Genomic DNA, 15,882 nt, shown 5'->3' on the forward strand with positions numbered 1-15,882 from the left:
AAGCAGCTCGACTTAAGCTCTCTCAGCTACTTCCTAGCATAAAACTCTGCCCCGTTTCTTTGCTGAGCTCTCCTTCTCTTTGATTGTGAAGATGTTTGAAAAGGTGCTTACTCTGCATGCTGACTGATTTCCATTGGAGCAGAGGTAGCAAGCTTAAGCAGTAGGCACCTCTTCATCCATCTGCACAGTCAGAGAGAGAAGGAGAGCTTGGCAAAGAAAAGGTGGTGGAGCTTCACGCTAGACTAGGAAATAGCTGAGAGAGCTGAAGTTGAGCTGGTTTTACAAAATTAACGTGAGACCAAATGCAGGTAGAAAGATTTGTTATTCTAGGCGCTATTTAGAGTCATTATATAGATAGAAAAGCAGGTTTACTTATTCTTAAAGGGGTAGTATCCTTTCAATTTCTATTCAGCTATTTCCTTTTAATATTCCAGTCTCTCATTCAGACCACTGCCTTGTTGCTATGGTAAGTTGGAACCTAGCAACTAGATAGCAAATAAAGTTCCAGTCTTTAGAGCAACTGAACAAAAAAAGTAATTGAAAAAAAAACACAAAAATAATAATGGAGATCAGTTGCAAATTTACTCAGAATATCACTGTCTACATCATAATAAAAGGTAAAGCAAAGGTAAACTACCCCTTTAAGCATTTGGATGTTCCCATTAGTAAATGTACCTGATAAATAAAATTCTTTTTTTCCAATTAATCATACCTCCCAACTGTCCTGATTTTAACAGCTCAGCCCGCAATCCCAGATTCTTATTAAAAAAGTCCCTCATTTCCCTTTCATCTCCTGCACTAAACAACAAAAAAAGATACAATGGTTCTCAAACTTAATAAGATAAGTAGGCTTTTGGCAGAGTTTCCAGAATACTCAACAGGCAACACCTGCACTTCGATACAATTGTAACTAATAACATAAAAGGTCTCTTGGGGGATATGAGACTTGCATCTTAAAGGTCAATTTTACCTTCATTAGCAAAACTGTAATAACATATAAAACAATACCCCCAACCCCCCCCCCCTTTTTAATTGGTCTTCTTTGTTTATTTTTTATAGTCTGAATGATTTCCTTCCCTCTTCTACCTCTTTTTAGCTTTAAAATAGGGGTCACTAACTTCAGCAGGAAAAAAACTTTTGCTCTGTGAGGCTAAAATTTTATTGTTATTATATTGTTTATTTTGAGGGGAAAGCCTTATTTTAAATACAGCTGATATTTTTCCTTTAGTTTTTTGTTTGCGAAAGTAAGAATGAAGTGTCACAGAAGTGATAGAAGCAGTATGGTTGTCATTATTATGGTTTATGTAACTCCTGGGATTCAGACAAAGTATAAATAATAAATGATGAAGAGTCCGAAAGCTCAGTCTAAAGGAATTGCAAATAAAAGGCATTTTATATATGAAGTGACGGCTCTGTAGCAGAATTAGGCTAGAGGCATACAGGGAGGCTGTAGCCATTGAACTCTACATTGACTATGTAGCCTCAGTTCAGCAGGTTGCGGGGGTACAAAGGGTAGCTTCAGCCCAGGATGTCACTATCTGTATCCAAGTAGGTTCATTTCATTTGATTGCCAAACAACAAATCACTTAGTCTATGTGAGAGTAAGAGTGCTATTGGGAAGATCTATTCCAGTCATGTGTATGTAGGCTTAAGTCCTGCAGCGGGTTGTGTACCCTGCAGGTTTTGGGTAGGAGTTTCAGATGCAGGTATAGATGTGGGTTGTAGGTCTTATATACATTACTCTTTTAAACATTATTTTTAAACATTTTTCTACCCTGTCCACTTCTAATGATATTGCTTCTGGTTTACTGTAACAGTACTTCCTGTTTAATGATGGTCAGTGGGTTGGGTTGTGGATAAGGCAGTTGTAGGTCTGATCAGGTAGTAGGTCCGTGCAAATTAAAAATGTGTGTTTTGGGCCGCAGGTCTAGGCCAAGTTCCAAGAATTGGTTCCACGCATTGGTTCCACGCAGGACTCTACCCTACGGTGTTTAAACACAGCTGCTATATTTCCCCTAGTGGCATTATCATGAATATAAGAGAATTTCTAAAAGAATGGCACATGTTTGTAGTGGTTACTATATGTATTATCCAAAGCTCAACTCATAAACATTGGGGTAAAAACTGTAAAGATAAAATGTTTACAATGGAGATACCTAGCCAGTTAATTACATAATTACACATTAGATCAGCTCAATGTAAAAGAGTGAAGTAAAGTAGCACAACAGGTATTGCCAGAATTCCTTAAGCAATCGTATATACAACATTTTTATATAAGCTGATTAACTGCTGCCTATCAGGATACACTGGTCTCCCTGGTTAATTACGACTGAACACCCAATTTCTAACTGTGGCTTATTTTAAGAAACCTAGGCATAGGTTATTTTGTACAGAGTACTTTATTTATCTACATATGTGTATGTGATGTATGGGAACTGCCATATTTACCTTACAATAAAAGTAAAAGTTATCCTTAAACCTCACTGTAATAGTGACATAATGGTCAAAATATCTTGGAAAAACAGCAAAATGCTTATATGGCTTTGCCAAGTATTAATATTTTGAACAAAACTTCTCTAAGACACAGGTTACACTTGTTTAAATAAGAATTATTTAAGGGGAATAGTTTCTGTAATAAAAATCACTAAGCTGTACTTTATTAATGTTTTTTGAATAAATACATTTAATATTTATTATAGTTTTTGAGTCTAAACGGTTTGTTAGTTTGTTTGTTATTGTTCTAACGAACATGTTTTTGCTGGAAACAAGTCAACCATGCTGTTTGTCAGTAGTGAATTACAGAATGCTCAGTCGTACAGCTAGAAGCAGCAGGGGAAATATGTCAGTGACTAACAGCACCAGTGTGTTGCCAAGAAATGTTGAGCCCATTGCCTTAAATATATATTACAGTATAATATTCCTTTAATGCACTGCAATTATCTTAAAATACCAATGTTCATTCTTTAGAAGGCTGAGTGAACCAATTTTGAAAGCAGTTCTTTAGTCCCCAAATTATGAGCTTGTCTGTTGCCAAAGGTCATTTATGCCAAATATGATTGCATGATGATTTGTCTATAGGCTGCCCCCTTTGAGCAATAATGCTACTACTTATAATAATTATACTAATAATATTTGGAGTAATAATAGGGCAATTGTGTTGGAGGTTGTGTAATGCGGGTAAGGGATCTGTTATTCAGAATGCTCAGGACCTGGGGTTATCTGTATAAGGGATCTTTCAATAATTTGGACCTCCATACCTTAAGTCTACTAACAAATAATTTAAAGGAGACATATTGGATAAAAGGGAAAAACACGAATTTTGTAGGCAATTATGAATAATATATGGTGCTGGTTTCCCTTTGGGCTAAACATTAATCCTATCTGTAACAATGGCCCCTTTATTGGAGCTCCCTATAGATCTTATCGCTTCTCTGTCCGAGTTTGAAATGGAGAGTGGGCGTGTCCTAACGGTCCCTGCCAGAAGCACAGTAGGAGGGGGAGAGCCAATCACAGCCCTGCACTCACACAAGCACAGACAGGCTTCAGCTCCCTGTCAGGTCAGCCTAGCTACTGATTGGTTCCTATCCTACAGTGCCGCCGGCTCCCCAGCTCATCCAGAGAATTCAGCCAGCAGGAAGTGGAACAGATGGGCGGGGCTAGTGGGGTTTGGGGGAATTTCTCAATAAATCGGTCAGAAACACAACTTTTTTAAGCACATTCCTTCTATATCTAGAGGAGTATAATTCACTGGCACATTCATAATTTTTATAGAATATGTCACCTTTAAATTTGAAATAAACCCAATAGGATTGTTTTGCCTTCAATAAGAAATAATTATATCTTAAATACAAGCTACTGTTTTATTATTATAGAGAAAAAGGATATCATTTTTAAAAAGTATAATTATTTACTTAAAATTGGGTCTATGGGCGATTTCCTTCCCATAATTCAGAGCTTTCTGGATAACTGGTTTCTAGATAACAGATTCCATACCTGTACAGGAAAACTAGTTTGGCTGAAGACTACTGCTGGCATATGTATAGCATTCAGTGGCTTAACAGGATTATATATAGCATGTGTACACTTCTCAGCCATATCCCTATTTAAATAACCTTTGGTCTAAAAAATTCTAAGACGTCTGTCAATATATTAAGTGCCTGTAGTATTTGCATATATTTCATATACCTCCAGCATTTTCAGGAATCACAACTTCCTTATCAGGTTTAGAGCACTTCAGCTCTGTAAAGCAATATGTTTTTCTTCAGTGTGACAAGATTTTCTTGTGCATTTTGTTTATTTTTAAATGTTATTCTAATTTCTACTTTGTAGATGGTTGACCCAACCTTAGCAGAAATGGGAAAGAATCTGGATGAAGCAATGAAAATATTGGAAGATAATCAGAGGTACAGCATGTGAAACCAGCTTTGGCAGCTCATAAACCTATTGTCAGGGCTGCAGCTCCAAGCCAATTTAGGCAGGTGTGGCGTTCTGAGTTTAATAAATAAAGCAAATAATGGCTTTATGGCGCAAAGGCACAGTTTTTCCTTTCGTTCAGTTAAGAGCAGACACGTCTGTTTCCATGGAAGTTCATTGATCCCAACCTTTCCATTTGCATCAATCTGATTTCTTTCTTACTTTTAAGCACATTTACAGTAATGAATACCATGTACATCTAGATAGGGTGGTGTTTATTTGAATACAAAAGTCAAAAAACATGAAGCTTTAAATAAGCTTTACATGCTGATATGATAATGAATGGTGAGCTGAAAAATATTTTGTGCTTGTGTCACTGAAGCCCTTTGTGATCCCTAGCTATATCTAAGCATTCAGAATTGTATTTACTGCACCCACACTAATAATATTTCAAAAAAAGATACAAGTATGTTTTAAAGTTGCAGCATTTCCACTGTCTCTGAAGAAAGCGGCTCGCAAAGCACCATGATCAGCTAGAAAATGGATAAAACTCGAACTTTATTTACATTCTTAAAAACCCAGAACGCCTGACGCGTTTCGTGCGTACCCGCACTTAATCATAGGCAGCATGTCCACTGGCCACCATCAGTATGGACCTCAAATTTGATCTACACTACTAAGGCTAAATGGCCATGCAGTCGGCAAAACCTGCACTGTAACTAGACGCTGGACTAAACAGAAAGACCATTTTAGAGCCACAAAATTATATATATATATATATATATATATATATATATATCTATATATATCAAACTCAACAGTAGAAAGCACTCACAGCTACAGCATCAATCAGGTCAGTGATTTATTTCAGCATACAATCTACGCGTTTCGATCACCACAGGATCGTCATCAGGATAATTTTAGAGCCACAAAATTATATATATATATATATATATATATATATATATATATATATATATATATATATATATACAGAATGGCTCCATGTACTTCTACTTTGTTAGACTGGTGTCTGATGGGGTCTCAAAGAATCACGTGATGAGGGGAATATTTTTCTTTTTTATGGCCTATAAAAGTGCAGAGCTTTTTTATAGGAATTATTGCTGGTATAGAACACAGTTAAGTATGCTTTTATTCTTTCCTCACAGACCATCTGAGGAAGAGAGGGATGGCAAGAAACACTCAAGAAAGGATATTCCTGGACCACTCCAAGGAAGGTGAGGGACACAACATTTTTGCAGGAATGAATCCCTGAAGCAGTTAAAGATGAAATGATATATTACCTGTGCAATTCCACCTCTTAGTGTTACCAGCTATACTTCATATGCTTAGACTGGAAAGATAATGTTGATGTACCTCCAGTTAGAACATATAGGTAGAGCCACCCAGGTATGACTCAATTGTGTGAGGAACTAATAGCCTATACAGTGCAGGGTATAATTAACTGCTTGGATCAAAGCTACTATATAGGACACATGTGTTATGTGCAAATACCTGAAGCTGTTGTACTGCAGGAAAGGAAAGGTTAAATCGCTGGGGGTGCCAAATGTTAGGTCTAATTCCTTAGTGATTGAACCTTTCCTTCTCCTTTAAACCTGCTTTAGTTACACGGCCATGATAGTAAAAGTAGTATGCTTAGGTTAAGTTATGTGATATTTACTATTCACTTTAGCTGCTGCAAATTAACTTGGGCTTGTCATTTTTCAGAAGTATAAATACAAATTTCATACAGAGCTTTTATGCATTATAATGTTACTATTTTAAGTATTCATATACTTTAAGGCAATTGCACAGGTGTTTTTTTTGTGCATTTGAAGCACAGAGCGCACCTAAAAGTACAAGCTAATTGGTTCCATCTTATTATGCTGGTTGTACCCATCAGCATCCAAATCTGCATTTAAGCACAGCTGTGTAACCTTGTCTTTTATGAACTGTAACATGCTGCATTTTTTGTTCAAATCACGTTTATGATACTATAATAAAGACATGCAGCACTTAGTTCTGTTTAAGAGAAAGCATGTAGAAGGAAAGTTCTCAAAGTGAACATAGGATTTGTTTAAAGCCATAGATAGACAGATAGAGATATAAATAGAGACATAAAATCATAGTGGTATAGGCTATTCTGCACTGAGAGCCTCAGTTACCTACAGATAAGGTGAAGGTGCCGTAGTTGCTCTGGGGATAGTCACAATCACTGGGGGGTGCCAAAAGTTAGGCTTCCCCTGTGATTGTATTCACTTACCTGATACCCTGGGCTGCTGCTCCTGTTAGCAGAAAACTGCCCCAGCCTGGGGTTTTCAAGTGAGCACCACATAGCAATTCTCTTCCCTTCTTCTTTTTTCTATGCATGAGTGCACATGCGCAGTAGAGCAAAAAGCCAGACTAACAAAAAGCCAGCTTTTCACTCTAATGCACATGTGTCTGCCCCAGGTTAGTGAAGAAAGAAGAAACAGGAAGAAGAGGATCCTTCCATGGTGCTTGCTGAAAGTACCCTGGTCCGAGGCACTTTTCTGCTAACAGGAGTACCAGCCTAAAAGGCTGACAAAACTCCCGTACACTTGAAAAATCTTCTGTGTCTGCACCCGGAAGCATTGAATCCGCCTGGGTGCAGGCACAGGCAGATGATATCCTTCAACTAACGCAAGACTTAGCATTTGTTGACAGATATCGCTTGCACATGTCTTGAACCGGGCACATTCAGTGCTTCCGGATGCAGGCTCAATTACAAGATTTTTCAAGCATACAGGCGAGTTGTCAGCCTATGCTTATACACACTTGTACGCAGTCTGACAATCCGCCTTGTGGAGCCATACCCTTAGATGACTGCTTGGTAAATTAATCTTAGCATTTTACTATTTTTTATGACAGTTTTACCAATAGGTGCACTAATTTGTGTGTGTATTTTGGAGGCTATTTTATTTTACTTGGACAAAGTAGCACAATAAAGGTCCTGGAAGACCCAAGACAAGGGCACCATCTACATATTGCGTTTCTACTTTATCCTATCATTTAGTGAATTACATTTGATAGGGAACTTAATGTAGGTTTCTATCTTGACAAATATTTGTTGATTGTTAATCTTGTCTATAAGGGCAATGGCACGTTTCCTTATATGAAAACATATTTTAGGGTCTCTTGCCGCATTTTCTTAGGGTTATAATTGCCCTGAAATTAAAATATTAGAAATATAATTAATGTGTGATATGTTATTCCAAGTATTTTTGAAAAGCACTGTATATAGTTTTTATTTTAAATAGCCTACTTGTGGTAATATTTACTCCTATTAAAAGCCCACCCTGTAATCACCAGCCCTTGCTATATTAACTGTTAAGCAGAGCTAAGGCAAAAGGGTTGCACTGCAGTTAAAGCAAAGCTACACAAAGACTAGACATTCATTTAGAGACTAAATAATCACTCTCTTTCCTTTTTCCAGTGGTCAAAACATGGTGAGCATTTTGCAGTTAGTGCAGAATCTAATGCATGATGATGAAGAGGAGGAATCCCTATCATTTCGGTAAGGGTATGGTTTGGAAAATGTTAGTGCATTAATAGGAATGTTGCTTTTCAAGAGCATTAAAGTGTAATGTAATGTTGTACTCTTAAGTGAACAAGATATGTACGATTGTTTAGCCAATCCAGAACTTCTCTGAGGAAAACTATACCCCCAGAATGAATACTTAACCAACAGATAGTTTATATTATATTAAGTGACCTATTAAAGAATCTCTTCAAACTAGAAAATATATATCGATAAATATTGCCCTTTTACATCCTTTCCCTTGATCCGCTATTTAGTGATGGGCTGTGTGCTCCCTCAGAGATCACATGCCCAGAAATAATGTAGCTCTAACTGTAACAGGAAGCAAAAGGCAGAATGTTGGAGGCATCCCTTAATTCTTAAAATTGCAATTTTCTATTTAGGAGTACCCCATAGCATATACTACTAAAGAAGTATATTTTTATGCAATATATATTTTATAGAGACCTACATTGTTCGGGGGTATAGTTTCCCTTTAACTGTGTCTAGTGACTTGCTATACAGTCTGTACCCAAGATGTTTGGTTTAAATGGTTGCCCATAGGCATTGGAAACACATTTTTTTCTAGGTCAGAGTTATGCAAATTAAGGTTCACATTTAGTTTGGTATTTAAAAAAAAAATCACTCAATCCACATATTATGCATTCTGCCTAATCATTCAACATATTAAATGCTTGCATGAACCAAGTGCAGTCTACTGAATGCATGTGCGTATTTATCACCATACATGCCAGTATCCTCCTTGCTGCCTGATGCTCCAAATTATGGGAAAAAAACCCTTATCCAGAAATCTCAAGGACCCATAAATATCCTAAAATATTGCCAAGTCTGAATTATTTACATTATCTAATTTGCAGTTACTGTAGGGCACGCTGTTGCTGAACACCTAAGTGATACACAGCAAGTTTAAACTGCTTGTCTTGCACCTAATAATGTATGTTATCTTTCCTTATATTATAGGAGAATCCAGAATGTTGGCGAGCAAGGTCACATGGCACTTCTGGGACACAGTTTAGCTGCTTATATATCTGTACTTGACAGAGACCGGCTCAGAAAACTGACCACCAGAATTCTTTCAGACACAACACTATGGCTCTGCAGGCTGTTCAGGTATTGCTGGATGCAGAATGCTTTTTATTATTCCTATATTTAGCCAGTGCTTATTCAATATGACTATTTTTTTTTATTAAGAAACCACAGATGTGCAATAAACAGTTTGTGTCCACCTGGAGTGGTACCTCCTTCAGGGCTATGACAAGATTTGTTCTGTTACCAGTTCTGAGGAAGGAGTAGATGTTTGCAGTATTTATTTTTAAAAAGGTGTTGTCACAATGTGCATGGGCATTAAACAGTGAATGTATTTTAGAAAAAAGCAGGTTGGTAACCTATGGCCCTTTAGCTACTTTTCCAGGATCTATTACATATCATCTAAACTTCACAGTTTGTACAGTGATGAAACTAATTCCTATGTAAGCAATTGACAAGGCTGTTGATAAGCCATGGCAAGAATAATACATTGTCTTATACAGTATGTTAGGATGAAAAACGGCCTAAAACCCATCCCTTGAAATCCATCTACAAAGTAAACGACCATGTAGCAGTTCAACTTTACTGGAGGAAAATAATTTTTTAACTTTCATTTTAAATATTTTCTGACCCCAAAATGGCAGTTTAATGTCTTTCTGGATCTGTTTAACAATACATTTGCCATAACACATATCTCTGTATAGAATTCTATACCCGAGTGTCATTATAGTAAATATGCTTTACATGGGCTGGTGGTGGAACATCTTGTTAACTGTCCAATGCTAAAGGAAAAATACATTCTGTAGATTTTGCAAATCAACTGGTATAGATTGATGTCCACACTGACACAGTCCAATACAGACCCCTGATGACAGGAGAACCCCCCCATAAATTAGTCTGTTATAACACATTAAGCACAAGGGTTAATTCCCGTTGTTTCAGCGCATCTGTGTCCTGGTTCTGTAACGTAAAACTGGTTCTGTAACATGTAAAAACTTTTATTACATACTGAGGTATATGTTTTACATAAAACCTGCAGATATGATAATGGTTCTTTTTTTTTTTTTAACTGCAGATATGATCATGGCTCTGCCTATTATCATGAAGATGATCGAGAGGGACTTCTTAAAGTCTGCAGACTTGTTATACATTCACGCTATGAGGATTACACAACCGATGGCTTCAATGCCTTATATAACAAACAACCTGTAATCTACATTAGTGCTGCCTCCAGACCTGGATTGGGCCAGTCTATCTGTAACCAGGTACACACTCATTGACTGAACACTAGTGAATTTCTCTCTCTGACTTTCTCAATATAGAGCTGAATATGTCAAAATTGGCAAATATGTTACGTATCATTACAGCACATCTGTAAGGGAATTTTGCCAATATTAATAGATATGGGACCTATTATTCAGAAAGCTCTGGACCTTGGGTCTTACGAATAAGGGATCTTTTCTTAATTTGCATCTCCTTACCTAAAGTATAATAAATAATCATTTAAATATTAAAAAACCCAATAGCATTGTTTTGCTTCCAATAAGGATTAATTATATATTTTTTGGAATGAAGTACAAGTTACTCTTTTATTATTACAGAGAGAAAGGAAATCGTTTTTCTGCATAATGGGTTTCTGGATAACAGGCCCTATACATGTAGTACATGTAGTCACAGAATAAAACCAAAAGTAGGAGGTAATTTTATGTTGTTGGAATAAGCTTGACCAGTATATAAATGGAGGATTAACCCTACTATAAATGGGAGTGTTTCATTTACATCATAGGTATTATTAAAGGGGAAATATTACAAAAATTTAAATTTAATATCAGCTTTATCATAAAGAAGTAAGAATTTTTCGAAATAATAAAAATTTAAAATTCTGAGTTTTTCTTCACTATTTCCCTCTCAGCATCTGTCTCTTTTCATTCATTAGTTGGGTGTCAGATTTTGATTGACAGTTAGGTCACAACCTTTGTGGGGGTGCTCTTTTGCTTAGAAGATGTATTAGAGCTCACTCCTTTAAAATCACCAGAAATCCTGTCTCTCTACAGTCAGGATTTGTGCCAAAGTGAGTTATTTTGTTTAATTTTGTTTGTGCCTGAATCCGTTCTCTGATCTCTCTTTGAGCTATAATAATTCTGCTAGGAAACAGAGACCACCCCCCACCCCAAAAGATATAGTAGACTTACCTGTCAATCAAAATCAGACTTCCTTCTCCTGAATAAGGAGTGAATGAGGAGAGACAGATGCTAAGAGGGTAGAGGGGGATAGTAAAGAATAACTTGATTATATTAGAAATGAGTCTGAATTTTTAATTGATTATATTAACAACATTTCTTATTTCAGTGATGAAGTGTATATTAAACTTTCAATTTTGCGATAGTTCTTTAAGTGAAATTAAATTAGCTTTAAAGGCTGTCCTGCCTTTGCTTTTGCGTCTTTGTGATCTTCTTTTAGTCCTTCTGGGCACTGTGATTCTTCACATTGATTTGGAACATAATTTTAGTAGAAAGGCCCATTGATTTTGTATTGCAAGAATGAGATGTTACCACTGACATGTTTCGGCTGTACAGTTTGATCCTTTTGTTGGGTAATTGAAAGGAGAAACACTCATATTAATAAAACCCAAGCCGTGGCTGATTTGTCATATTGATCAATTGATAGATTTATGGGTAAAGAATTTGCCATCCATAAACTCAGCAACCTAATGCATTTATTTTTCCATCAATACAACTTTTCTCTGCACTTTAGTTTGTTAGAAAGCACTTGACATTTATTTTAAAGGACATAAATCCTTAAGAATATGGGAGCTGCAGCGCACAATCTCTGCTCAGGTTTTTCTGCCTATTGTGCTGCTCGCCCAGTTTTACTTTCCTATATTTTCCTCCTACATAGAATGTAGTTAGCAATAGTTTAACAAACTTTCTTTCATACAGTCAGCTGAAGGGGCAAACCCTATATTCATTAGATTTTTCCTGAGCTAAAAAAAATAAAGACAGAACAGGGGTTGTTTAAATGGGTTGTTCACCTTTAAGCTAACTTGTAGTATGTTAGAAAATGTCCTATTCCTAGCAACTTAGCAATTTTTCTTCATTATCTTTTTTTTTTTTTTTTTTTTTTATAGTTTTTACATTATTTGCTTTGTTCTCCTGCAACTTTCCTGCTTTCAAATTGGGGTCACTTACCCCAGCAGCCAAAAGATCTATTGCTCTGTGAGGCTACAATTTGTCCTATTATTGATACTTTTTATACCTTATCTTTCTATTCAGGCCTCTTCCTATTTATATTCCAGTCTTGCATTTAAACCACTGCCTAGTTGCTAAGGAAAACAAGACTCTAGCAACCAGATTGCTGAAATTCTATATTGGAGAGTTACTGAACAAAACAATTGGACATTTGCAAATTGTCTTAGAATATCAGTCTCTATGCCATATTAAATTAAAGGTGAACAAGCACAGTAGATGACCAGGCAGAAAAGGGATGTATATGGAAATAACGATTTACATGGAGAGAACTGGAGAGCTTTTACAGCAGAGGGATTGAATATTATCCCACACTAGAGCACATAATGCAGTTTAAGAACAAATAAACATTTATATGATAGAGACTCACCAATGAGGGAAACACCTTACTTACATTGAAACTGAACAATAGAATATGTAAGCAATTCTAAAGTTTATTATGCTGAGCTTGTGGCTTGAGTTACAGGGGCAATAATAGGCTATGGCTTGCGGTATCCCATAAAACATAAGGCCATATATGGAATGATTACATTTCTCCAGAAAATAGAGATTTGAAAGGAAGAGAGTGTTTAGAAATTAAAGTTGCCCCATTTTTAGTTTCAGCAGAATATTGAGCTCTTTGCATTCCTGCCTTGAATTTGATCTCCAATCTATGCGTTTCTAGCCCTTTCTGAGCTTCTGATAGTTGGGAAATGCTGGGAATTTTACTTTAGCGGAAGGAAATAACTGCTGTACAGAATGTGGCACAGTAATCATGTACATGATTTATTTTGTTGTTTTTTTTTCCAGCTTGGCCTTCCCCTCTCCTGTTTATGCCGTGTGCCTTGCAACACTATGTTTGGATCCCAGCATCAAATGGTAATTTTCAAAGCTACAAGCTCTTTGTTGTAATAGAAAGAGAAGGGCTTTAAATTATTAAAATGTACTGTGCAAGTGTACAAGTGATTTTTTCAGAACTTTAGCAGGCTCAAAATACAGACTTGATTGCATCTGGATCACTTTGGGTTGGCAGGTTGCTGTGTGCTCCCTTTGGGTGACTGCAGAAAGCCAAAGCGACACATATGTTTTCCCATCAGTAATTTACATTATTGCTGGTGGAAAGTATTCAGAGGAGATCAGTTATGGACAGAGTCAGACTGGCCCACCGAGACTCTGGAAAATCCTGGTGGGCCCCAAGGTCACGGGGAGGATAATCTCCTAATTTGTTATTGCTTTAGGGAATATCAAGCAGCAATGTGACTTCTACTGCGCCATAAGCAGTAGGGTCTGTATTTTCAGGTTGCTATAGCTCATAAAATATGGAAGTTTGGACATGCCCACCCAGGGTATTGGACTCTGGGGTTATCACTTCTGCATTAGTTAGATACTGATCTTCCGTTATCCATTTAAGAGTAAAATATGGGAGCAGATAGTCATGGGAAAAGTGTTCCATATTTACAGAAAGTTAAGATATAGTCAGTTTTCTTTTCTCAATATTTTTTGAAGACAAAATGTTATTTTAGATAATTATTTTTCTATGAAAACCTGTTTTTTAATGTGTTTTTTTTCTACTTAATCCAAGGATGTGGCATTGCTTGACCGGCTTATAAAAGATGACATCCAGTCTGGAAAATGCCCTCTTCTTTTAGTGGCCAATGCAGGTAGGTCATCTTTTAGATAGGGAAAAGGTTACTCCTTTTTGCCTTTAAAAACAAACACCATTATTATCTGCCATTTCATTGCCTATTTTTATTGTCAATAAGGTAATTATATATATATATATATATATATATATATATATATTTATTGCACTGTTGTAAAATATAACAATACTGAGTCACCTCAGATTTCCATGACTTGCCCTTCTGGCTTGTACCTTTATATGGTAATGGCAGTTAATACTGCATATTATTAGCATTATTTTGCTAGTTTTATTTTCATAAATTAGGTCATAATAACATTTAGAGGAAAATATATTCATAACTATCTGACAGGATATAATACATCAAAAACGTGTTTTGCATTGATGAATCAAGAGTAAATACCTCCCATTTTGAGTGATAACTTAAGTGTTATTTCCTATCAGCCTTTGTGAATAGCCCCCTAAATGTGCTTGACCAGTTATTGGCTAAATAAGTTTTATATCACTTTCCCTTTGGCAGGCACTCCGGGAGCAGGTCACACAGACAAGCTGGGGCGACTGAAGGAACTTTGTGACCAGTACAATATATGGCTGCATGTAGAGGGGTAAATTAAGCCTTGAACAATATTACACGTCTGTTTTATAAATGTAATACGCAGAAGCTATGAGAAATACATCAACAATTTTAATGGTTTAATTGTTGTTCAATAATTGGTGTTCGTGATATCAGCAGTAATGAATGTCTAATTTAAATGACCTGTAGCTCCATGACCTATATAAAAGAACTTAACCTGATTGCTTCATATTTTATGAGACTTTTTCAAGAGATCACAGCAGATTTGTGTGATATTCACAGTTGTTAGGTGTTAAAATTAAATAAGTTACCTGATCTTACTGTTGAGTTTGTGTGGGCCACGTATTTGCCTTGTTCAGTTTGTAAGGGCAATTCTTGAATTATATTGTGGAAAGGGCCAAAGGAAATACAGGTATGGGGCCTATTATTATTAATGCTCGGGACTTGGGCTATTCTGGATAAGAGGTCTTCGTGTAATTTACATCTCCATACCTTAAGTCTGCTAAAAAATAATTTAATGTTTAATTATACCCAATAGGTTTGTTTTGCCTCTTATAAGGATTAATTATATCTTAGTTGGAACCAAGTATAAGGGGAAGGAGAGTCATACTGCAATGGCAGGGGAAATGTTGAAATTATAATGGCACATCTCACTACAATGCCTGTGGTACATGGGCACATCAGGCAGTTGAAAAATAAATTGCTTTGAGAGGAAATTTAGCTCATTTAGTCATTTAGTTAGAACTAAATCAGTTCATATTAATACAATATGTAGTGAAAAGAAACGGACAGTTTATTTACATGGTTTTTTTTTTTTTTCTTTTATCAGAGTCAATTTGGCAACACTAGCTTTAGGTTACGTCAGTTCTTCTGTTTTGGTAAGTTTTATAAGATTTATTTTGCATCTTAATAATCATTGGTAAAAATGACTTCAACTACTGCATACAGGCTTATTTGCTAAAATAACACTATATGTATATGCTACATTATGCCAAAACTCACTGTCTTTTTACCCACAAGGCAACATTTTACCCAGCTTTCCTGCATAATTCTGGTCACCTAAATAATTGCATGTGATGCAGCTTGTACTGGATTTGTCATTATGAGCCAATTTAGGTGTTTTGAAGTTGTGGAGGAGGTAGCTCCAGGGTTCCCTGAATCAATTGCAGTTATAAACAGTCTGAGAGCACAAGAGTGATTCTACTAAATTATATATTGATCTAAAAATAAAAGGTGTTACTGCCAAACTGTTTTTCATCATATCTAATTATCAGTGTAATCGTTTAAATAACATGCTTTCATTATTTAATGTATTTTTATTGATTAGGCTGCCACAAAGTGCGACAGCATGACCCTTACATTGGGGCCCTGGCTTGGTCTCCCAGCTGTTCCTGCTGTTACATTGTATCGCCATGAGGATCCCTCCCTGGTAAAATAGTATTTC

At 36.3% G+C, this 15,882-nt stretch overlaps 1 protein-coding gene across 1 annotated transcript in view; it reads left to right on the forward strand.

Moving 5' to 3' along the window:
• The window catches only part of pdxdc1 (pyridoxal-dependent decarboxylase domain containing 1), a 44,238-nt gene that overhangs the window by 14,665 nt on the left and 13,691 nt on the right, over positions 1-15,882 (forward strand). Inside the window, exons 2-11 of the mRNA XM_002937681.5 lie at positions 4,330-4,403; positions 5,583-5,651; positions 7,868-7,948; positions 8,933-9,082; positions 10,074-10,263; positions 13,033-13,101; positions 13,805-13,883; positions 14,385-14,469; positions 15,268-15,316; positions 15,766-15,867. Of these exons, the coding sequence (XP_002937727.1) occupies positions 4,330-4,403; positions 5,583-5,651; positions 7,868-7,948; positions 8,933-9,082; positions 10,074-10,263; positions 13,033-13,101; positions 13,805-13,883; positions 14,385-14,469; positions 15,268-15,316; positions 15,766-15,867 (948 nt within the window). The remainder of the gene's footprint in view (positions 1-4,329; positions 4,404-5,582; positions 5,652-7,867; positions 7,949-8,932; positions 9,083-10,073; positions 10,264-13,032; positions 13,102-13,804; positions 13,884-14,384; positions 14,470-15,267; positions 15,317-15,765; positions 15,868-15,882) is intronic.

Source organism: Xenopus tropicalis, chromosome 9, assembly GCF_000004195.4.
Source record: "Xenopus tropicalis strain Nigerian chromosome 9, UCB_Xtro_10.0, whole genome shotgun sequence".
Lineage (NCBI taxonomy): Eukaryota > Metazoa > Chordata > Amphibia > Anura > Pipidae > Xenopus > Xenopus tropicalis.